Raw genomic sequence first — 23,727 nt, 5'->3', positions numbered from 1 at the left:
ACATCAGGTGACCAAAGTATTGGAGCTTCAGCTTCAGTCCTTCCAATGAATATTCAGGATTAATCTCCTTTAGGATGGACTGGTTGGATCTCCTTGCAGTCCAAGGGACTCTCAAGAGTCTTCTCCAACACCACAGTTCAAAAGCAGCAATTCTTCGGCGCTCAGCTTTCTTCGCAGTCCAACTCTCACATCCATACTTGCCAACTGAAAAATCAACTGTACTTCAATTTAAAAGATAAAATATTTTTTTAAAGTTTTTTTTGCAATGGAATCTTCTCCTGGTGAAGATGCTGCGGAGGCTTGAAAGTGGCAAGAAAGCCTTTGGATTCTCACATGAACTTAGCTGATAAAGCAGTGGCGGGGTTTGAGGATTGGCTCCAATTTCGAAAGGAACTCTACTGTGGGCAAAATGGTGTCGAACAGCATGACAGGCTGTGGGGAAGCCTTTTATGAAAGGAAGAGTCAATCAGTGAGGCAGACTTTGTTGTCTCATTTTAAGAAATTACCGCAGCTCTCAGCAGCCACCACCCTGCTCCGTCTGTAGCCATCAGCATGGAGGCAAGACCCCCCACCAGCAAAAAGATTACATCTTGCTGAAGGCCTAGCTGATGGTTAGCATTTTAACAATAAAAGTGTGTTTAGTTGAAGGACATCCTTTATTTTCTAAAGACACCATGCTGTTGCACGCTTACTCAACTACAGTGCGCTGCAGACGTGATTTGCACAGGTGCTGGGCGCGCGGCTGAGCTCACTGCAGCTTTCGCTTTATTCTGGCGGTCTGGAGCTGACCTCAGCGTCTCTGAGGCCTGCGTGCGCTACGGTGCCAGTTGGAACACATCGTTAGGATATCGTCAGCAGTCACTCTATACGAAGACGTAGATAAGATTCCTCGGCAAACAAGTGTTAGCACAACAGAGAATCTGGACGGGCCTAACTCCGTTAAGGAAACGGAAACCCTTACTTAAAGCTTTCCCATAGAGGACACTGTAAACCCAGATGGCTCCACTGGGGAGCTCTTCCAATTGCTTAAGGAGGAACTGACCCCCGTCTCCCACAGATTCTCCAAACAGACAAGGAGAGAGTGCTTTTCACCTTTCATAACTTTTAATTCCCAGACTGGCCAGGTTGTTATAAGAAAGGAAAAGTACAGGCCAGTTTCTTCCAAGAATAAGGATGGGGAAATCCGGAAGTAAATAATACTGAATCTATATGAAAAGTACGTCTATATATGGTGATGCATCCCGGCCAAGCTGAGCTTATCCCGAGGACTCAGAGTTGTTCTATCATTTGAAAACCACTCAGCAAAATCCACCACATTCGCAGAAGGACGGAAACGATCATCTCAGTACCTGGGGGGAGACGCGACTGATAAACTGCACAGGCTAGTGACGAGAGCCAGAAGGAGCAGCACACACCTCCACACACACACACACACCCCAACACACAACACCACACACACACGTGCACATACACCAAGACACCACACACACATCAACACACACACACACCTCCACACACACCCCACACACACCAACACACACACGTGCACATACACCAACACACCACACACACCACACACACATCAACACACACACCCCACACACCTCCACACACACACGTGCACATACACCGAGACACCACACACACCCCCAACACACAACACCACACACACACGCGCACATACACCAAGACACCACACACCACACACACATCACACACACCAACACACACACACACCCCACACACCTCCACACACACACCAACACACACCTCCACACAAACCACACACATACACCAACACACACCACACACACATGTACACACACATACACCAACACACAACACCATACACACATACACCAACACACCACACACACCACACACACACCAACACACCACACACACCACACACCTACACACACACACCAACACACACCTCCACACACACCTCCACACACACCACACACACCACACACACATACACCAACACACACACACCAACACACACGCCACAAACACCAACACACACACCATACACACACACCAACACACACCCCACACACCTACACACACACTTACACCAACACTCCTCCACACACACACACCACACACATACACCCACACACACACCACACACATACACCAACACACACCACACACACATGTACACACATATACACCAACACACAACACCACACACACAACACACCACACACACATCAACACACACACCCCACACACCTCCACACACACACCAACACACACCTCCACACACACCACACACATACACCAACACACCACACACACGTACACCAACACACACACCACACACACACACCATACACCTCCACACACACACACACCCCACACACCTCCACACACACTTACACCAACACACACCTCCACACACACCACCACACCACACACACCACACACACATCAACACACACACCCCACACACCTACACACACACACAACACACACCTCCACACACACCACACACATACACCCACACACCACACACACATACACCAACACACACCACACACACACACCAACACGCACACCACACACATACACCCACACACACACCTCCACACACACCAACACACCACACACACATACACCAACACACACACACGTACACACACATACACCAACACACACACCAACACACACCCCACACACCTCCACACACACTTACACCAACACACACCACACACATACACCCACACACACACCACACACATACAACACACACGCCTCCACACACACCACACATACACCAACACACTCCACACACACACGTACACACACATACACCAACACACAACACCACACACACATACACCAACACACCACACACACCTACACTCACACCAACACACAAACCTCCACACACACACCACACACACCACACACCACACACACACATACACCAGCACACAACTACACATACCTACCCACACACACACCTACACACACACACCCCCCACCCACCCCCCCACACGCCCCCCCCCACACATACACCAACACACACACACCACACATACACTAACACACACCCCACACATACACCAACACACACCACACACAACCCCACACACACACCACACACCTACACCAACACAACCACACACACACCCCCACACACACACCACACACCCCCACAGACAGACACACCACAAAAAGCGAGTGATAAACTGCACACACTAGCGACTGAGAGCCAGGAGCAGTACATCCGCCCCCCACACACACCTACACCAACACATACACACACCACACACACACCACACACCGACCCCACACACATACACCACACACCCCACACACACCCACACATACACTTACACCACACACACCCCCGCCCCCCACACACACCCACACACACACACACCTACCACACATACACCAACACACACACCACACACCCCTAGACACACACAACACCCCACACATACCCCATACCCACACACACACACATCCCCACCTCCACACACACCCCGCCTCCACACACACACTCCACCACACACACCCACACCCATACACACATCCCCACCTCCACACACACACCCCACACACACACATCCCCCCACCTGCTTCCAGGGAGGGAGGAGCTGCCTGCACTTGGGGAGCCGAGTCTGCTGTCTCGGCCGGAAGCCAGCTCTGAAGGCGGGAGTTGGGCGGCGGGTCACACCCCTCTTCACCTGCCCTGGAGGTTTGCACCCGGAGTGTGAGGCCAGGAAAGAAGCCACGTGAGGATGGGAGAGGGGAAGGAAGGGTCTCGTGCTGCGTTGGGACGCGGCTCTGCATGCACGGGAGCAGGTCCAGAGCGAGTCTTGGCCTCTGTCGCCCTCTGCAGCGGCCTTCTGTGGCCGCCTCTGCCTGGCTCCGTCTAGGCGTGCGAGCCGCCCGCGCGTGCCGGGGCCTCACCTCTGGTGTGCCTCTCCCCACAGGTCGTATCTGACTCCCGTCCGGGACGAGGAAGCAGAGTCCTTACGGAAGGCGCGCTCCAGACAGGCTCGGCAGACTCGAAGGTCTACCCAAGTGAGTGTGGCCTCTGTGTTTTGAATCCTTTGTCTGTCTGCCATTCCACTGGAAGTACAGTTAAAAAACAATAAACCGAGTGCCTTTTCGCAGCCCCTGCAGTAGAAGCTTTTGTGTTAAACCTCACACTGCACAGAATCAGATGCGTTCATGGCTACACATACCTGCTCTCGCTTCTGTTCTTCCAGGCGCAGAGCAGGCCTCTCCTCTTTCCTCGCTAAGCCTAATCATTTCCCTTGTGCTAAGGCCCGTTTCATTCCTGCAGGAAAAGCTCGGTGCTCACCACAGTTACCACGGGCTCACATGCTGCTCCTGGGTGTGCACTCGGGAGAGAAAGGCAGGCATCCACAGAGAAGCTCCTACACAGATTTTATAACAGCATTGTTCGCGGGAACCAGAAAGCCCCCTTCAGGGTCTCCTCTGGCTGGGCTTCACTTGCTGTGGAGGCCCCCCTCCCGTGTGGAGCCTGCACGTTGGCTGCAGGGCTGAGCCCTGGGCCCTTAGGCGCAGCGTGGTCGGCGCTGTGGAGCCGGGGCGCCCGCGGCCCCCGGCAGGTGTGGGTGGTGGGCTCAAGCTGGGCTGTTGCACAGACTGAACAAACAAGCAGTCAGCGAGACTTGAAACGCTGCACAGGTTCCTGTTGATTAACGAATGGATGGGCGGAATGGCCCATGTTCAAGGAGTGCTGTTTGGCAGCAAAGGGAACTGAAGCCTTACAGCGTGCGCACACTGCGGCGCAGATGAGCCCGAAGCAGCAGCCGTGCCGGCGGCAGGCACGGGGCCCGGCTCCGTCCACGCCAACCCCCAGACTGGCAGAGAAGAGAAAGTGGACGAGTGTTCGCTGAGGGCTGGAGGGGGGACGGGAAGCGACCCCGAGGGTGTGGGGGGCGTCCCTGACGCTGGGTGCGGGTGTGTGCAGCCCGGGAGCGTGCTCAGAGGCAGTGTGTGTGCCGCCAGGTGTGGCTTATGTTCCACTAGTGATGTTACGAAAGGAAAGAGGCCTGAAGGAGGTATTGCGGTGAGGAATATCTCGGAAAGGTCGCCGAGACCCGATGGGTCGTCTCGGAAGCCTGGAGGCATGTGGGCAGCTGTCCCTTGGCCGAGCTGGGCCGTGGGCCTGTGGCAGCGACATGGACGGGGCCTGTGGTTGGGCATCAGGGAGGCAGAGGAGGGTGAGCTGGGCCGGCAGAGGGTGAGGAGTCAACAGGAGGTGGTCCAGAGGGGTGAGAAGGCCATTTCCAGGGGGTGGGGAAGCCCCGCAGTTTCAGATGCTAAAGACGCCGAGCAGGAAGGCTCAGGACTGACGGACGCCCAGGGCCGGGCAGGCGCTGTCACAGCTGTGACTGCTTGTGCTTGACGGCGGCTCCTTCCCCCAGAGGACGCAACCTCGAGAGGGCCAGACTGGCTGCCATCTGCTTGTTTGGGTTTATTGTGGAAGAGCATGTAACGTGCAGCTTAATAATTTGGCCATTTTTAAGCAGACAGTTCATCGGCAGTGAAGACAGTCACGGTGGTTGGCAGCCATCCATCTTTGGAACGGCCTTCCTCTTCCAAACTGAAACTCTCGACCCCCTGGGCCCTCGTTTGTTCCCCCGGCTGCCAGCAGCCCTGCTGTGCCCCTTCTCCCTGGCCTTGGCTCCAGGTGGCTGTGTGAGTGGAGTTGCAGCCCCTGCCCGCCGGCGGCAGCCTCTCCCTGTGCCGCCCACGTCGCCCTGCCTCGTGCGGCCGGACGGTATTCCACGGTGTGTCCACACCGCGTCGTGTTCGGCTGCCACCCTGATGGACACTTGGCTGCTCCCACTGCTGGGCAGCCGTGAACAGTGTTGCTGTGAACATGATGTGCAGCTGACTCTTCAGTCCCTGCTTTTGTGTCTTTAGATACAGACCCGGAAGCAGAAGGGGCTGGATCACGTGTTTCTGTCTTGTTGTCGCTGCTTAGCCACTCAGTCGTGTCCGGCTCTCTTGTGACGCCGGGGACTGTAGCCTGCCAGGCTCCTCTGCCCATGGGATTCTCCAGGCAAGAGCACTGGAGTGGGTTGCAGTTACCTTCTCCACGCTTCTGTCTGTCTTCTCGTTAATCTTATATCCTGTGCCTTTACCGAGTCCATGAGCCCTCGTGGCTTTGGGGTGGCATCGCTGAGATTTTCCATGTATAGGATCATGTTATCCACACACACTGACAGCTTTACTCATTCTTTTCCAGTGTGGGTTCCTTTTATTTCTTTTTCTTGTCTGATTCCTATAGCTAGGACTTCGAGTACGGTGTTGAATAAAAGTGGCAAGAGTGGGCATCCGTGTCTTGCTCCTGATCGTAGACAAATGCTTTCAGAACTCCACCGTTGAGCATGGTGTTCGCGCGAGGCTTCTCATGTGTAGCCTGTATTATGTTGAGGTGTGTTTTCTCTGTCCACACTCTCTGGAGAATTGTTTTTGCATCATGAATGGATGTTGAGTTTTGTTGAAAGCTCTTTGTGCCTTTACAGAGATGACCATATGGTTCTAGTCTTCACTTCGTTCGTGTGGTGTCTGCCCCACTGATTGACATGTAGATACTAAATCCCCCTTACATGCCCCGGATGAGCCCCACTTGATCGCAGTGTTGCTAGTTGTCGTTGCTCAGTCTGAGTCCGGATCTCTGTGGTCCCATGGACTGCAGCGCCGCCTGGCTCCTCTGGCCTCCCCTGTCCCACATTCATGGTCGCTGAGTCAGCGATTCTATCTAACCGTCTCATCTCCTTTAGGATGGACTGGTGGGAGCGCCTTGCAGTCCAAGGGACTCTCAGGAGTCTTCTCCAACCACAGGTCAAAAGCGTCGACTCTTCGGCGCCCAGCCTCCTCTCTCATCACTGCTGGAGACGCCGCGGCTTTGACCGTGGACCTTTGCAGGCAACTGGTGCCTCTGCTCTGTTAATGCACTCGCTAGGCCTGTCATCACTCTCATTCCAAGGAGCAAGCGTCTTTGAGTTTCATGGCTACAGTCACTGCACTCTGCAGTGATTTTGGAGTCCAGAAAATAGAATCTGAAAACTGTTTCCGCTTTTTCCCCTTCTATTTGCCATGAAGTGATGGAACCAGATGCCATGATCTTAGTTTTCTGAATGTTGAATTCTTAGCCAGCTTTTTCACTCTCTTCTTTCACCTTCATCAAGAGGCTCTTTGCTTGCTCCTCACTTTCTGCCATTAAAATGGTGTCGTCTGCACATCTGAGGTTACTGATACTTCTCCGGGAAATCTTCATTCCAACTTGTGATTCCTCCAGCCCAGCGTTTCACCTGATGTACTCAGCATGTAAGTTAAGTAAGCAGGGGCACAGTGTGTACCCCTTGACGGCCTCCTTTCCCAATCTGGAGCCAGCCAGCTGATCCATCTCTAGTTCTGTTGCTTCCTGACCAGCATATGGATTTCTCAGGAGGCAGGTCAGGTGGTCTGGAACTCTCGACTCTTGAAGAATTTTCCACAGTTTGTTGCGATTCACATCGTCAAAGGCTTTGGTGTAGGCAGTGAAGCATAAGTAGATGTGTTTCTGAAATTCCCTTGCTTTCTCTGTGATCCAGCAGATGTTGGCAGTTGGATCTCTGGTTCCTCTGCCTTTTCTAAACCCAGCTTGTACGTCTGGAAATTCTCTGTTCACGTACTGTTGAAGCCTAGCTTGAAGGATTTTGAGCATTATCTTGCTAGCATGTGAAATGAGTGCAATTGTGCGGTAGTTTGAGCATTCTTTGGCATTGCCTTTCTTTGGGATTGGAATGAAAACTGACCTTTTCCAGTCCTGTGGCCGCTGCTGAGTTTTCCATATTTGCTGGCATATTGAGTGCAGCACTTTAACAGCATCATCTTTTAGGATTTGAAACAGCTCAGTTGGAATCCCGTCACCTCCACTAGCTTTGTTCGTAGTGATGCTTCCCAAGGCCCACTTGACTTCGTACTCAAGGATGTCAGACTCTGGTTATCCGGGTCATCAAGACCTTTCTTGTCTAGCTTTTCAGAGTCTCTTTTTGCCACCTCCTAATCTCTGCTGCTTCTGCCAGGGCCTCCCATTTCTGTCCTTTGCTGAGCCTGGCCTTGGGTGAAGTGTTCCCATGACATCTTCAGCGTTCCTGAAGTGGCCTCTAGTCTTTCCCATTTTGCTGTTTTTTTCTATTTCTCTGCACTGCTTGTTTAAAGGGCTCTCTCGTCTCTCCTTGCTCTTCTCTGGGACTCTGCATTCAGTTGGTGCTGTCTTTCCCTCCCTTGCTTTCCATGTCTCAGATATTTGCAGGCCTCCTCAGACAACCGCATTGCCTTCTCGTGTTTCTTCTTTGGGTAGGTTTTGGTCACTGCTTCCCGTACAGTCTTAACAAACCTCCATCCTCAGTTCCTCAGGCGCCCCCTCAGGTCTGGTCCCTTGAATCTGCAGTCGTGAGCAGCCCCGCCCGCGGTGCGGTCGTGAGCAGCCCCGCCCTTTGGTCTTCTCAGAGCTGTTGGTAGTGCCCTCTGCTCTTGCCCAGTAGCACACCGGACACTTCCCACCTGGGGGCTCATCTTCCAGAATCATATTTTTTTGCCTTTTCATGCTCTCCGTGGGTTTTCCAGGCAAGAATACTGGAGTGGGCTGCCATTTCCTTCTCCAGTGAGACCCGTCTGTCTTGGGTGGCCTTGCAGGGCTGCATGGCTACATTGAATTGCACAAGCCCCTTCGCCACAACAAGCTGTGGTCCATGAAGAGGGATCATGGTGGTTGATCTTTTTAACGTTTATGGGATCTGGTTTGCTTGTATTTAATTGACAGTTTTCACATCTATGTTCATCAGGGATTTCAGCCTGTTGTTTTCTTTTTGTGTGTTATATCTGTCTGGTTTTGGTATCGAGATGATGCTGGCCTCAGAGAATGAGTTCAGAAGCATTCCTTACTCTTCTTTTTTGGAAGCTTTCGGAAGGATAGGTGTTATCTCTTCTCTAAATGTTTTGTAGAATTCACTTGTAAAACCACCTGGTCCTGGACTTCTGTTTGTGGGGAGCTTCTGTTACTATTGCTGATTCCGTTTCCTCACTGTTACTGGGTCAGGCCATCTTTCCTGTCTTCCTGGTTTAGATGGTCGTCTCTAGAAGCGTGCCATTTTTCTAGGTGGCGGCCCTTCTTGGCATATGCTTGCTCATAGCAGCCTCTCATTGCCTTTATTTCCGCAGTGTCAGTTGCAGCTTCTTTTCTGACTTGATTTGCGCTCTCTCTTTTTTGGATGAGTCTGGCTAAAGGTTTGTCAGTTTTTTTTATCTTTTTGAGGAACGAGGTTGATTCCATCGATCTTTTCGGTCGCTTTTGGTCCCTGCTTCACCTGTTCCTGCCCTTCCTGGTTCAGACTGTCATCTCTAGAAATGTGTCCATGTGTCTTTCCGAGGAGCGAGGTTGGTTCCACCGATCTCCCCGTTCACTTTTGCTCCCTGCCTCGCCTGTTCCTGCCCTTCCTGGTTCAGACTGTCATCTCTAGAAATGTGTCCATGTGTCTTTCCGAGGAGCGAGGTTGGTTCCACCGATCTCCCCGTTCACTTTTGCTCCCTGCCTCGCCTGTTCCTGCCCTTCCTGGTTCAGACTGTCATCTCTAGAAATGTGTCCATGTGTCTTTCCGAGGAGCGAGGTTGGTCCCACCGATCTCCCGTTCACTTTTGCTCCCTGCCCCGCCTGTTCCTACTCTGGCCATCGTGACTCTGCTGCTGACTCTCGGCGCAGTTCAGTCGCTAAGTCGTCTCCAACTCTCTGCAACCCCACGGACAGGCTTCCCTGTCCTTCACCGTCTGCAGGAACGTGCCCAGCTTCGTGCCCATCGAGTCGGTGATGCCTTCCAACCGTCTCATCCTCCGTTGCCTTCTTCTCCCGCCTTCGATCTTTCCCAGCACCGGGGTCTTTTCCAGTCAGTCGGCTCTTAGCATCAGGTGGCCAAAGTACTGGAGCCTCAGCGTCAGTCCCTCCAGTGAATGTTCAGGGTTGATTTCCTCTAGGATTGACTGCTTTGATCTCCTTGCTGTCTGCTAACTGTGGATTTTGTTTATTCTTCTTTTTCTGATTCCTTTGGTGAAGGCTAGGTTGTGTGAGGTTTGCTATGTATCCTGAGGTAGGCCTGTATTGCTACAGATACCCCTTAGGACGGCCTTTGCAGTGCCCCGGAGGCCTCGGAGGGCTGCGCTTCCGGAGGCCTCGGAGGGCTGCGCTTCCATCTCATTTGTCTCCGGGGGTGCTTTGGGCTCTGCTTCGGCCTCTCCAGTGGCCCATCAGTCGTCTAGTAGCACACTGTTTAGCCCCCATGTGTCTGTGGGTTTTGCAGGGTTTCTTTCTTTTTTCAGTTGGTTTCTAGTCTCAGAGCCTCGTGGTTGTAATAGATGCCTGATGTGGTCTCAGCTGCGCTAAATTCCCTGTGACTTGTGCAGCGGTGCAAATCTGCCCTGGAGAATGTGCGTCTGAGAGCGTGTGTGTGCCGCTGCTTTCGAAGGGAGGGGCCCTCTGGTCGGGCGTGACACACAGCCAGTGTCCCCGCCCTGACGCCCTGTGCGGGCCGCGTGTCCGCTGATGTGAGTGGGGTGGAGCCCCTCCTGTCGCTGTGTTGCTGTGGAGCCCCTGCCGCGTCTCTCACTCCTCCCCTGACTCGTTTAGGCGCTCCTGTGCTGGGTGCGCGTACGAGCGTAATTGCTGTGTCTCCCTTTCGGAGTCGTCCCTCGGTCGTCGCGTCCTTTCCCTCTTTGTCTCTTGCAGCGCTCTGTTCTAAGGTGTGTCTCCTGGCTTTCTCTGGATTGCCGTCTGCATCGCATGCCTTGCCCATTCCCCTTGCTCTCAGGCTGCGTGTCTCAGGCCTGAAGTGTCTCCCTTGCTGGCAGTATGTGTGGGTCTTGTTTCTGTACCAGAGTGGATCCAGCCACTCTCTCTTGATTGGAGCATTTAATCCATGCACATTTACAGTGGTTATTGCTCTGTGTGTACCTGCTGTCACTCTGTTGCTGTTCTGAGACTGTTTTTGCAGTTCTTTCGCTCACCCCCCCTTTGTTCGTATCCCTTACGGTTTGAGGACTGTCTCTCGTGCTGTGTTTGGGCGTCTTTCCCTGCCTTGTGTCTGAGTCTGTCATAGTCTCCTGGCTTGTAATTACCATGAGGTTTGTGTTTCAAGTCGCTGATCGCTCTAATTTCAAAAAAATTTTAATAACCCTGCATTTGTCATTCTTTCCCCTCCAAGATTGCTGCTTTTTACCTATCTTACATCCTTTCATTTTGTCCCTTAACTGCTTATTGTGGATATAGTTGATTTTACTAGTCTTTTAACCTGTCTGCAGGGATCAAACCCAGGTCTCCCAGGTTGTGGTGGATTCTTACCATCTGAGCTGCAGGGAAGCCCACGAGCTTTGTACTTGGTTGCTTGATTGATGCGAGCTTTGTACTTGGTTGCTTGATTGAGGCGAGCTTTGTACTTGGTTGCTTGATTGATGCGAGCTTTGTACTTGGTTGCTTGATTGATTGAGGCAAGCTTTGTACTTGGTTGCTTGATTGATGCGAGCTTTGTACTTGGTTGCTTGATTGAGGCGAGCTTTGTACTTGGTTGCTTGATTGAGGCGAGCTTTGTACTTGGTTGCTTGATTGATTGAGGCAAGCTTTGTACTTGGTTGATTGATTGATGTGAGCGTTGTACTTGGTTGTTTGATTGAGGTGAGCTTTGTACTTGGTTGCTTGATGGATGCAAGCTTTGTACTTGGTTGCTTGATGGAAGCGAGCTTTGTAATTGGTTGCTTGATTGAGGCGAGCTTTGTACTTGGTTGCTTGATGGATTGATGCTTCCTTTCCTGTGTGTTCGCCTTTGCCGGCGAGATTTTCCCTTTTGTAATTTCCACGCTTCTAGTTGTGACCTTTTCCCTTTCTTTTGCTTAGAGAAATCCCTTTAACATTTCTTGTAAAGCTGGTTTTGTGGTGCTGAACTCTCTTAGCTTTTGCTTGTGTATAAAACTTTTGCTTTCTTCATCCACTCCAGATGAGAGCCTCGCTGAGGAGGGTATTCTTGATTGTAGGCCTTTCCTTTTCAGCGCTGTGAATGTATCATGCCCCTTCTGTCTTACGGAGTTTTTGCTGAAAAGTCAGCTGATAACTGTATGGGAGTTCCCTTGTTCATAGCTTGTTGCTTCTCCATTGGTGCTTTTAATATCCTCTCTTCGTCTCTAACTTTTGCCGATTTGATCCCGAGGTGCCTTGGTGTAGTCCTCTTTGGGTTATTCTCGGTGGGGACCCAGTGTTTCCTGGACCTGGATGTCTGTTTCGCTTCCCGGGTCAGGGAGCTTCCAGCTGTCGTGTCTCCAAGCGCGCTCAGTGGCCCCGTGGCCCCTTCTCCTCTGGGGCTCCTGTAATATGAGCATCGGTGCGCTTGCTGTCGTCCTGAGGCCTCCTACACCCGCGCATTTACGCGCACGCTCTCCTTGTCCTGTACAGAGCCGTGACACCCCCCACTCTCCCTTGGGTCGCTGGCCCGTTCTCCGTAGCGCTCAGTCACCCCTTGGTCCCTTCTAGCGCGTTCCCGCTCTGACCGCGGCTCTCGCCTCTGGCCGCTCTCTGCGCTTCCTGCCTCCCCGCTCTCCCTTCGGTTCTCCGGGCTCCCTCACAGGCGTTGCCGGGACCTTCTTCTCAGGGAGGTCGCCTGTTTCTGCTTCACCTAGTTGTTGTTTGGAGTGTTTTCTTGCTCCTTCGTTTAGAACATGTTCTGTTGCCTCCCTTTGCCTAACTTGCTGTTTTTATTTCCGCGTGTCCAGCAGGTTGGTTCTGTTTTCCCGGTCTCGGAGAGAAGTGGCCTTTTGTAGGAAGTGTCCCGTGCATGCCAGTGGTGCACCTCCCTGTGGTCAGCAGCGCTCCGTGCTCTAGGGTGCCCCCGTGTGGGCTGTGGGGGACCCTGGGGCTGCTGCTGGTTCACTGGTGAGGGAGTCAGGGCAGGAAACCCCAGGGCTGGTGTCCGCCTGCAGGTGGTGGACCCAGTCAGCCCACGGCAGGCAGTGGCCTGCAGCTATCCTGGGGCCAGTGTCCACCCACTGGTGTGTGAGGCTGGTCTCGAGGTCGACACAGGCTGCTCGTGGACAGGGCCAGGCCCCAGCCATGTCTGGGTCTGGAGTCTGCCCGCTGGTGGGTTGACCCGGGCTCCAGGGTCCGCGGGCGCAGGTCCCTGCGTCCCCACCCAGCGCCTGTGCTGGTGTGAGGGGCTGGCTGTCCAGGGCTGCTGTGGGCTCGAGGACTCATCAGACAGCCTGTCTGCTGGGGAGGGGTATGGGCACACGTCCCTACCCGCTTGGTTGCTGGGCCTGAGGCCTCCCATGCTGTGTGTTGCTGGGGGCCAGGTGCTGCGGGTACTGGGCTGGAGGGAGGGTCCCACCGTGGCGCTGGCCTGCAGCCGCGTCCTTGGCGCGGGACCAGCTCCCAGTGTGGCTGCCACCGGTGTCTTGTCCAGAGTGTCACAGCCTGCCTCTCGGGGAGACTCCGGTCAGCCAGTGGGTCTGATCTGGCTCTTTTGAAGTCCCAGCTTCCACCCTGGGTTGTGGGGTGTGTGAAGCTCTGTGTGCCTGCAGGAGCGGAGTCTCTGCTCCCCACAGGCCTTGGCGACTCCCCGAGGAAGCCCTGCTGGCCTCGAAGCCCGGCATTCTGGGGGCTCGCCTTCCCCAGCACAGGACCCCCAGCTGGGGAGCCCCTCAGCCCCCTCTGCGGTTAGTCAGCCTGCCGCGAGTGGGCCGCCCCTCCTGCTGTCTTGCAGTGGCCCCTTCTCCCCGTAGCTGTGGCAGACCCTTCCTGTCCAACCCCGTCACAGCGGTCATTCTGATGAGCCCCGGAGGGCTGTGCTCCGGGTCTTCCTGCTCCGCCGTGCTGGCCATGCCCTCGCGGCCAGCTCTGTGTGTGTGTGTGGATGCAGTTTGCGGTTTGGTGGTTGTCCTAGCCTGACTGACGTTTCACCTTGTTGAGCCTGGCTCTTCCTGTGTGTCAGCTCCAGTTCTCCTGGGATAGCTGGAGCCCACGTGCTCTTTGAGGTCGGGAGGGCCCCGAGGAGCCGAGTGGATGGGTGTGGACACGGCAGGGGGTGCTCGTGGAGCTCGAGCGGCGACGCTGGAGGGCTGCCCTTGCGGTGCACCTGGACCCGGGCCCGGACCTCTGCACACCCAGGCACTTGTGTTCGGTGTATATTAGCTGCAGACGGCCTCACACCTGTTGGGAGCTGTTTGGAACCTGGTACCATTCGACCTTTGAGGAGCTTCCCTGCTCGTTCATGGGGAGACGTCCACGGTTAGGGTGCACCCTCTGACTGTCTGGTGTCTTCCCAGGGCGTCACCCTCACGGACCTTCAGGAAGCGGAGAGGACGTTCAGCCGGTCAAGGGTAGAGCGTCAGGCTCAGGAGCAGCCCAGCCTGAAGCCCGTGGGTCCCGGAGCACTTGAGGGCGGCCCCCGGAAGCACGAGCCCTTGGCGGCCCCTGCCCAGGAAGCCGGGGAGAGCCACCAGCCCTGGGGCCGGAGCCCGGAGGGAGAGGTGAGCGCCGGCACGGAGAGCAGGGTCTGGGAGGCGGCCGGGGGGCTCTTGCTCACGGGGAGTCAGTGGACGCCTCCCAGGAGGCCTGTTTACGCCCGTCTGTGGTTGGCGGGCCTGTGTAACTGAGAGAATTCAGAGGACGGTGTCCTTCAGGGACCGTCATCTCCTCTGGGAGTTACCTGATGTGCTTTCGGCCGCAGCCTGCTGCGATGCCTGTGTGTCCTGTGACATGATCGCCACCACAAGCTTGGTGAGCGAATGTGAATGTCTCTCGGTTCTGAAGAGACAGGTCTCGATATAATAAAATGAGGTAGAAATAGAAGCACTTATTATTGTCTATGCTCGGCACTGCTTTAGCTGTTTCACACGTGTGAAACTGCTCAGTCCTCAGCACAGCCCTGTGAGGTAAATGCCAGTCCTTCTTACACTGAGGCCGTGGGGTGTTCAGCACCTTGCTCGGCATCTCCGCGACTCAGGAGAGCCCAACGGGTTCCCTGGCAGCCCAGCAGGTAGGAGGCTGCGCTGCCCCTGTGGGGCCCGGCTTCAGCCCTGGCCGGGGGCTGCGATCCCACAACCGCACGGTGTGGCCAGACACCAGTGAGGGATTTGGAAGAAGAGGTGGCGGGGCCGCTGAGCCTCGGCCCAGCCCCTGCCCGCACACTCCCGCAGCCTCTCCTCCTGCGCTGCGGGTGGACGGCCTGCCGTGCACTTCACCCCTTCAGTGCAGGCGCAGTCAGAGGTGTGGGGCCCTGTGTAGGTGCTCCTGGTTCACCGAAGACTCCCAGCGACACCTTTTATCTCGGGGTGACTGTCAGCACCATCCCTTTTCACGCCCAGAAATGCCCCGGTCGCGATGACACATTTCATGGTGACCGTAGTTGCAGGAAAAGAAGTCTTCCTGCTCTTCCTGTAGGTGGCCGAGGTTCTCTTGTTTATTCCGTTTATCAGCCACTGCTTCTTGAATACTTACTACGTACAAGGTTCAGTTCTAAGCATGCGGTAGCTCATCCAGTCCTCCAAGGCCTCTCTGAGGAAGAGCTTGTTTTCCGTCTTAAGAAGGAGGAAGTGGAGACTCAGAACTTGAGTCACCTTCTTAGGCCATGCGGCTCATTTGTGCCGAAGCTAGAATTTGAGCCACATCCTCCCAGACTCCCAAGCTGCCTGTGACGCGCTGCTTCTGTCTCTGTGACTTATAAACAAAGGGTCAGGCCATCTCCACATGTGGCGAGCGCTTAGCTCTGCATCTTCGGCAAACCACGGCAGCAGATAAATGCTGAGGCTTACTGTCGAGCTCTGTCCTGACTCTCAAGGAAAAAAAGCTCAAAGCAGAAAAGGGGAATTATTTTTTTCCTTTTATTTTGGGGGTGGGGTGCACATGCAGGATCTTAGTCCCGCAGCCTGAGGTCACGCCCGCACGCCTGGCAGTGGGCTGCAGTCTTCACGCCAGCCCGCCAGGGAAGTCCCAGAGAGAGGGAGCTTTCAGTGTCAGTAGCCCAGTTACTTCAGGTTGGCAGAAGGCTCAGCAGCTGGCAGAAGGTCCGGACTCGATCTGTTTCTAGACGCCTCTTATGTTGTTTTTTCCCATCCTGAGCTTATTTTCCCACATACACCCTGCCTTTCCGTGCCCCATCTTGAACGATGCCCCAGCCCCCTTCCTGTCTGCTTCGTGGAATCACAGTCGTTAGCGAGCCGGTGCTCCCTGGCGCCCGCCCGTCGGTTTCGGGGGGAACTTTTCTGGGCTGCTGTTACCCTGGCTGTGTCAGAGGAGTTCGGACCTGTTTTCTCTCTGGCTGGTTAACTGCTTATAAGCCTCATGATGTAGAAAAGCCCGTTTTGAATAAACGTGCTGTCCCTACGCTTCCGTTGGACTTGACCGCTGACGCCCCATCCTGTGGGTCGTCCTAGCCTGTGTATCATCCCCTGCAGCGTCCAGGTCAGCCCGAGCAGCCCACGGCGCCGGCGTCCCCTTCCGCCCCGAGACCCTCGCTCTACACCAGCTCCTACCTGCTCCGGACGGGTGGGTCCTCTGCGCCCGCCGCACAGAGCTCAGAGCCCCCCGCAGGCACTGCCGGGACGCGGGACATGGACAGAAACGGTACGTCGGGCTTCGAAAGCACAGGCTTCCAGTGCGCACGCCGCGGCGCCTAAGCTCCGTGCCGCGTCTCCTCCCTGAACAGAGGGCGGAGAAGCAGAGCCGGGCGACCAGTCCTCCGGCAGGATGTCCGTCCGCGAGAGGAGGCGGCCCCGGGAGCGCCGGCGGGGCACGGGCATCAACTTCTGGACGAAGGACGTAAGTGGCCCGTTGGTGCCGGGCGTCCTGTGTGGGTGAAGAGAGAGCCCCGCCCGGCGCCGCGAGCGCTGCCTGTCAGGACGCGTCGTGAGACAGGCAGGCTGCAGGGCGCCGGGCTCGTCTGGGGGACTCGGGCTGGCACCAACGGCAGTGCCAAGCGCGCGGGCAGGGGGCGAGCGCGCGGCGAGTGCAGACGGAGCGGGCGCGCAGGCCGTGCGGTCGGAGCCTCCCCCGCGGGCGCGCGGGCGCGCAGGGAGTCAGCGGCGCGGCGGCCCGTGCGCGCGGGGTTGGCCGAGGACCCGGGCTCTCAGAGTTACCCTCCGAAGAAGGAGGTGACGCAGCGCAGCTTGCCTTGGGCTCGGAGCGAGGACGGGGCTCCGTGCGTGCGCTCCCCGCGGGCCTCTGCCTGCTGGCTCAGCCCACCCCTGACGTCCACAGACCGAGCGGCCGGGGTCAGGTCCGCAGTGAGCGTGGCCCGCGGGGAATAGATGGCCGCTGCGGTGAGGCGGGAAGAGAGGGAAGAGGCGGTGGTGGTCGCTGTTAGAAGCGGCGGGTGTGAGCGTCCGGACGGGTCCGGCGGCGGCAGCGCCCGCGGAGGCCGGTTCTCGTTCCGCTGGGGCCGCAGGGGGCGCTCCGAGGCGCTGCTGAGGCCGCGCGCTGACCGGGCTGACTGGTGCCGCCAGCGCTGTCTGCGACCGCGACCACTTGTTTTTCTTCCACCTGCCTTTCCAGGAAGATGAAACGGAAGTCCCGGAAGAGGTGAAGAAAGCGTGGGTAAGTGACCGGCGGTGAGGCTGCCCCGCGGGGCCGCCGTGCCCGCTCTGCCCACCTAACAGAGGAGCAGGCTGCGTGCAGGCTGGGGTCTGGGGGTCCGGCGCGCTGCCCTGGCCGAGCTGCGTCCCGGGTTCCCGCTCGAGGTTGCCTGCGCCTCCGGCCAGGCTCCGACTCGGTTTCCGGCTCTGTCTCCTCTCTCTTGTGCTGGTGGAGTGTGTCAAGTCCTTTGGAATCTTGGGAAGAAAAGTGCAGTGATGCTGTTTCTCACGGATCAGCATCCTCTCCACGCTGGCAGAGAGGAGCAGAGGGCGGGGTGGGGACGGTCCGAAGTCACTTACATTTGCCTCTGGAAGGAGGCCTCGCTCTGGCCTGGGCAGCTCACAGGCCTGCACCATGGCGCCCGCTCCTGTCTGAGGGCGGCTCTCCCAAAGCCCCGGGCTCGTGAGCGTCGGCTCCGTGCTCCTGGGCAGCACCATGCATCTTTCCTTTTTCTTCCTTTGGGCTTTTTGTTTGTTTTCTTGGCCGTGCTGCGCAGCTCCCGGGTTGGGGTTGGGGGTCTTCGCTGCCTGACCAGGGCCGGATCCCCGCCCACTGCGTGGCGCGCGGAGTCCTGACTGCTGACTGCTGCACCGCGGGGACACCCTCCTGCTGTTTCTCCAGAAGGAAGGGGTTTGTCTGGCTTTGACCAGATGAATTGGGAGAAAATGTGCATTTCTATTGGAAAGTACGTAAAGAGATGGTTTCTTCTCTACCCTAAGGTATGTGACAGTATGTGATCAGAATATGCATAATAGCTCATCCTGAAAGTTAATGGTCCATTTTCAGAGGGGAAGTAGGGATGCTCTGCTCTCCTTGACCTGCCAGGATTGGGGTCGAGACCCAGAACTGTCAGGAGTGGCCTCCAGAGGCCGCGCGGTCCAGACCACTGAGGAGGGTGCAGCCCCCTTGTGGGGGCGGGGTTGCAGCTGGCTCACAGGGGAGGGCTGGGGGCGCGGTGTGGGCACAGATGCCCGAGGAGGCCCCCGGGGCAAGGTGTGTGTGCGTGACCGCGACCTCGTTCCTGGGGGTCGGCAGGGCTTCGGGAGACAGTAAGCTGTGACTGATACACCTAACGGGAGAGCCCGAGGGTGACCGCAGAGCTTGGACATGGCCACTGTGTATGCAGGGGCGTCGAGGCGGGCAGCTCCACAAAGGAGCCCAGCAGGGAGGCCTAGGCAGCGTCCCTGCAGGGAGGCTGCAGTCTCCTCGTTTCTGAGCTCCTTGGTGCCGGGGCACCAGGCAGGGACATCGACTGTGGGCTTAGGAGGGCAGGGTATGTGGTGAGCCCATGCCCTGACGCCACCCCGGCCCTGGTGGGCTCCTCCCCAGCACCTGTGCAGCCTGGCAGGTGTGATGCCGGGGTCCGCACCGGCCCCCGGGGCAGCAGGCCCGGTCCTCATGGACCCTGGGAGTCCATCCCTGGTCAGGTGGGGGCTAGAATGATCCTGAATGTGTGTGGATGTCTCTCCTCCTCTCAGAGACTAGAGCCTGGTTGGAAAACCTTTGTTGTCTAATCCCGATCTGTGTTGATGTTGTGGGCATCTGTTTCCTGTCGTGTAGCTCAGCTGGAGAAGGGGCGCTGACGTGCATGTCCGGGCACGATTTGCGACTGGAGCGGCCCTGGGTGCTCTCTGTTCTGGGTGAGAGGAGAGGCCCTGTGCGCTTCCGTGGTGGTGACACAGGAATGCTCCAGGCCTCACGTGGTGCACCTGTTGAGGCAAACCCCGGCCCCCCTGGAAAAGCCACGAGGCGGTGAGGCCGCAGGTGATGCAGGGCTCGCGTCTCAGCAGCCCCTTGGCGCCGTGCTGGCAGCAGGTCTGCGCGGCTGTCCGCGGGAGGTGGGCGCCCTCCCAGAAGTCCTCATCTGGCTGCATCTTGCAAAGTGAGGCTGAACCGAGTCTGGGTTTGACGTGAGAGAGGCGGCTGCTCCCGTCCAAAGTGCTGCCTGTCCGCTGGCCCCGGGGCGGGCTGTGTGCTCAGGGCCCTGCAGGCTCTGCGTCTTCCCTCGCCTGCGCCTCCATTCTGTTTGCGCTGTTTGGGTCTCCCAGTTCTTGTTTCCCGATCCCCAGGCCAGTTCCTACACGTGGTTGAATTCGTCACTAGAGGGCAGACGTGTCTCGGAGCCGTGGTGAGCGAGAAGAGCCGTGCCTGAGGAGGCCGGGCGGGAGGCAGGTGACTCGGTGGGGAGGCCACATCCGTGCGGGGAAGCTGCCCGCCTTCCAGACGTGGGCACCTTGGAGCTGGGAGGGAGTTAGAGAAAGTCCAGGAGAGGGGCCTCGCCTCACAGGGGCAGCTCTGAGGCCCGGTCCAGCGGAGCATCCAGGGGCGAGCACTCTCCAGGTGGCCCCCGGCCCACTTCAGGGGCCTCTGTGACTGTGCTGGGGCTGACCTCACGTCCCCTGTGGTTCCCCGTCCCTATTTAGGGACACAGATGAAGCCCAATGAAGAGGCTCAGCAGTGGAGTGTGAAGGGCTTCCAGGCTCAGAAGCTTTGCCGCGTGGAGGTGGGCCAACCACCGCCTGGCACGCGTCTCTCACACCAACCCAGAGGCTCTCCAGACCCCATGATCTTCGGGTTTTTCTGGAGGCTTCCTCAAGTGTGTAGTTCGCTGTTAACCTCAGTCTCCTCCCCCTCCGCCTTCCCTCAGCAGGTGGGGGTGAGTCTAGACGTTCCCAGCTGGTTTTCTGGTTAAAGTGTGTTAATGCACAGCCCTGTGTGAGCTTCAGCTGTGCAGAGTCATGGCTCACAGTTTCAAAGGTTATGCCCCACGTATAGTTCTTGCAGAGCGTCGGCCGTACTCTGTGTGTCGTGCAGTCCTCCCGGCTTCCTGCCCCGCAGGAGGTGTTCCTCTCACTCCTCCGTCGTCGTCTGTTATTCTTGCCGAGCAGGTTCCGTGTTTGAGTTGAGTTGCTGGTGGTGTTGCGCCTCCTCACATAAAGGGAGGTTCCCTTGAAGGGCGGTTCAGAGGCCGCGTGAGAGTCTGATCCGTGTCCAGGGGAGCACTCCCCTACTGCCCCGACCTGGTGTGTGTCTGTCTGCCAGGATGTGGCGTTCCCTTCCTCCACGTAGGAAGGTGCCCTTTTGCTTTCCAGCAAATCATATGCCATCATCTGAACAAACCATGACACTTGACCTTCGAAGTCAGCAGCGTAGCATCCCGTCCAGAGTGGACCATTGGTCTGGTGACGCCTCCTCCTGGCGAGGCCTGCCCAGCAGACGTGCTGAGGAAGTGCTGGTCAGAGGGCGCTGAGATCCCTGCCGCAGACGGCTGGTGAGCTCGTCCAGGGGCACGCTGGTCCAATGCTCCAGAAGGCGTAAGCGATTAGGTGTGAGACTTTCAAACTGAACCAGAGAGACCCAAACTGGGGTGTTTCCAGCAAAGCTTGGTTTTGAACTAAGCTGTAACAGGAAATAAAACTTGCTCTGAGAGCCACCTGGCCGCGGGAATGCCTCTTACACCTGAAGCCGCTGCACGCGCCTCCCCCACTGCCCCTCGTCTCCTGTAGCCCCTCCCCCACTCGTGGAGCAAGCCCTCCGAGGCGCCTGCTGTGGGCAGGCCGTGCTCAGGGCCAGCGTCACCCCGTCCCCGGGTCTCAGCTGGTGTGGGGGCATCCCCATGGGAAGGCCCTGCGGTTGCGGAGAGCTGGTTCCTGGGGCTCCCCTGACGGCTCCCGAGAAGGAGACGCGGCCTGTCTCTTTGACGGCTAGGAATGTCACGGACAAGGAAGTCTGGTGTGCTGCATCCCTGGGGTCATACAGAGTTGGACACGACTTAGTAACTGAACAAGTGTCATTCTAGCCATCCGAGGGCTAAATCAGAGTTTCATACAGAAGAGCTCCCAGAAATAAGTTTTCCAAAGAAAGGCCCTCCTTAAGGAAAACAGAGAACAGGGCCAGGCAGAGCGAAGTCGGGCCAGGCAGAGGGAACCAGAGCTGAGCCAGCTTCTGAGACCGCCTGCAGACAGCCAGCTCCTCCGCAGAGTTCCTCTTTTCTCACTGAGTCTCACAGTTCTTAGGGAATGTCGGCCATACCCCGCGTGGTATGCGGTGGTGCTTGTGGGCCTGCGAGTTGGAGCTTTGATCAGTCTAAGACGACAGTCATGGGCTTGGGATTTTAGAGCCAAAGGAAGCTTTGAACTTCTTGCTTTCCTTACTCATGGCCACACCGCAGGGCCTGCAGGATCCTGGTGCCCAGGCCAGGGACTGGAGCGGGTCCCAGCAGTGAGCGCCCGAGCCCGAGCCCCTGGAGCTCGGGGGGTTCCTGAGCGCCTCCCTTTAGAGCTCACAGCGAGCCCCAGGGAAAGCGCGCACAGCTGTGTGTGGACTCTGCCCTTGAGTGTGCGCCTGTCGCGTGTCGTGACGCACTGTCATGGCGGGAGGAGCGCAGGCCCAGCCCAGCTGCTCTGCAGGAGACACTTGCGTTTCCTCGTCTGTAAACGGGGTTGATGACAGTGTCGACCTCTTAGAGTCGTGAAATGAGAACCACCTAATACACTGAAACAGCTAGAGATGAGTCACGGCCATTCAGACTCGTTCCGAATCTTGGAATACTCTCACTGACCTGAGGATACTCTGACTTCGAGGCTGGCTGTTAAGCTGTCCGTAAAGGATGGATTTTTCGGGGTCAGAGAAGTAGCCCGGCTCCAGCACACGCCTGTGCTCTGACAGCGGGCCTGCTGGGTTTTGAGAAGTAAACGTTAGAGGGAGTGCTGAGGTGCGGGGGAGCCAGGCGGGCCGGGAGGAGGGCGAGCTCCGGCGCCCTGTGCGTGCCCTGCGCTCAGCAGCCCCCAGGCTCTGCCTGCGCCCGCCTGCCTTCCGCTCGTCTGCACATGCGCACGCACTCAGGCCACCCCCGCTCACTTGGAGTCGGTGGTGGCCTCCCCTCCTGTCTGCTCCTGGCGCTCTGTGGGCGCTGTCCCCTCCGTCAGGCAGGACTCTGGCTTGTTACCCAGCCTCCTGAAGCCCCTTCGTCTGCTGGCAGGCGCCCAGCGGGTTCTGTCCGCGCCCGCCGCTGGCTAGTGTCTTTGCTGTTCTCCTTTTAGGTAAAAGCTGAGGCCTGTTTTGCTTTCCCTTCTCTCCGGGGCCCGATTGCCTAATAAGGTAAAGTATGTCCCAGACGAGCTGAGCTGTTGAGACAGAACAACCGTCTAAGTTTAGAGACCCGGTAGGTAAGCTCCGGACGGGACAGCTTATTTCTGTAGTCAAGCAGTATTTTTCAGTCACTGGAAAACCACCATCATCTTTTTTAAGCAAGCCGCTCTCCCTTTCAGCTGAGTGAAAAGACAGTGAAATATAGATCTTCCTCCCTCAGCTTCTTTGTCTTTAGCTGGAAAAGAAGGGGAAGAAAGGGGAAAGGTAGTTAGCTTGTCCCCGGAGTGAGAGGGCTTGTGAAGCCTAAGAATCTGATACGGTGCTCCCGGGACAGATGGAACGGGGAGGGCTGTGTAGACAGGGGTCGGCAGACTCTCACAGGGACCACGGGCAGGGCGCTGGGGGAGGCGGGCCAGTGCGTCTGTCCAGGCCGCCCGCGGGGGCCTCTCCAGCCTCTCCCCTCGTGCGCTTCTGCTCTGCACCCGTAGTTCTTAGGATCCCGCAGCTGCTGGGCTGTCTCTGTGTGGGTCACGTTTGTGCCTGGTTCCAGCCAAGCTGAAGAAGCCAGCCTGAGAGCAGTCTCTTTTGCCGTCTTCCTTTCAAGGACTCCGTCAGTTTTAGGCGACGCTGCTGCCAAGCAGAGCTCATGAAAGTGCACACGTGTTCCCCTCAGACCCTGCAGTTCTGGGGCCCGCTGCCCACCACATCAGTGAGTCCTGCCTCAGTCAGGAATCTGTCAGACGGAAAAACTGACCTTCAGGGTATCTGTGTGGCCTCCACTCAGAGGTCCAGAGATGCGGCGGGTTTATCAGCTGCTGAGGGGAGGACACTTAGCCTCTGAGCTTTGCACTTACTCCAGCCTCTTCCTTCCGCCTCTGGCTGCCTTCAAGGCCTCCGGTTTTGTCAGCGACCTCTGACCTTGTGTGGCGTCGTCAGAGGCTTGAACCTCCGCTGTAGCTTGTTTCTGTGATTAGGCAGAAAGC

The 23,727-nt window shown here is 56.8% G+C and overlaps 1 protein-coding gene and 1 long non-coding RNA gene across 7 annotated transcripts in view; one reads left to right on the top strand and one right to left on the bottom strand.

Annotated features, from left to right (window-relative positions):
- The window catches only part of PPP1R12B (protein phosphatase 1 regulatory subunit 12B), a 177,157-nt gene that overhangs the window by 101,265 nt on the left and 52,165 nt on the right, over nt 1–23,727 (top strand). For all 6 annotated transcript variants that reach the window (XM_069545036.1, XM_069545037.1, XM_069545035.1 and 3 more), the window contains 5 exons: nt 3,957–4,047; nt 14,347–14,550; nt 16,477–16,645; nt 16,728–16,840; nt 17,573–17,614. In XM_069545036.1, coding sequence (XP_069401137.1) covers nt 3,957–4,047; nt 14,347–14,550; nt 16,477–16,645; nt 16,728–16,840; nt 17,573–17,614 — 619 coding nt within the window. The remainder of the gene's footprint in view (nt 1–3,956; nt 4,048–14,346; nt 14,551–16,476; nt 16,646–16,727; nt 16,841–17,572; nt 17,615–23,727) is intronic.
- On the bottom strand, nt 1,086–4,858 carry LOC138416217 (uncharacterized). The gene is made up of 3 exons (XR_011247592.1): nt 4,212–4,858; nt 3,597–4,095; nt 1,086–1,349 (listed from the first exon to the last, which is right to left on the bottom strand). It is a non-coding gene; the product is annotated as an uncharacterized lncRNA (long non-coding RNA).

This window comes from Ovis canadensis, chromosome 12 (assembly GCF_042477335.2).
Source record: "Ovis canadensis isolate MfBH-ARS-UI-01 breed Bighorn chromosome 12, ARS-UI_OviCan_v2, whole genome shotgun sequence".
Taxonomy (NCBI): Eukaryota; Metazoa; Chordata; class Mammalia; order Artiodactyla; family Bovidae; genus Ovis; species Ovis canadensis.
This window is presented reverse-complemented; position numbering and strand designations above follow the sequence as displayed.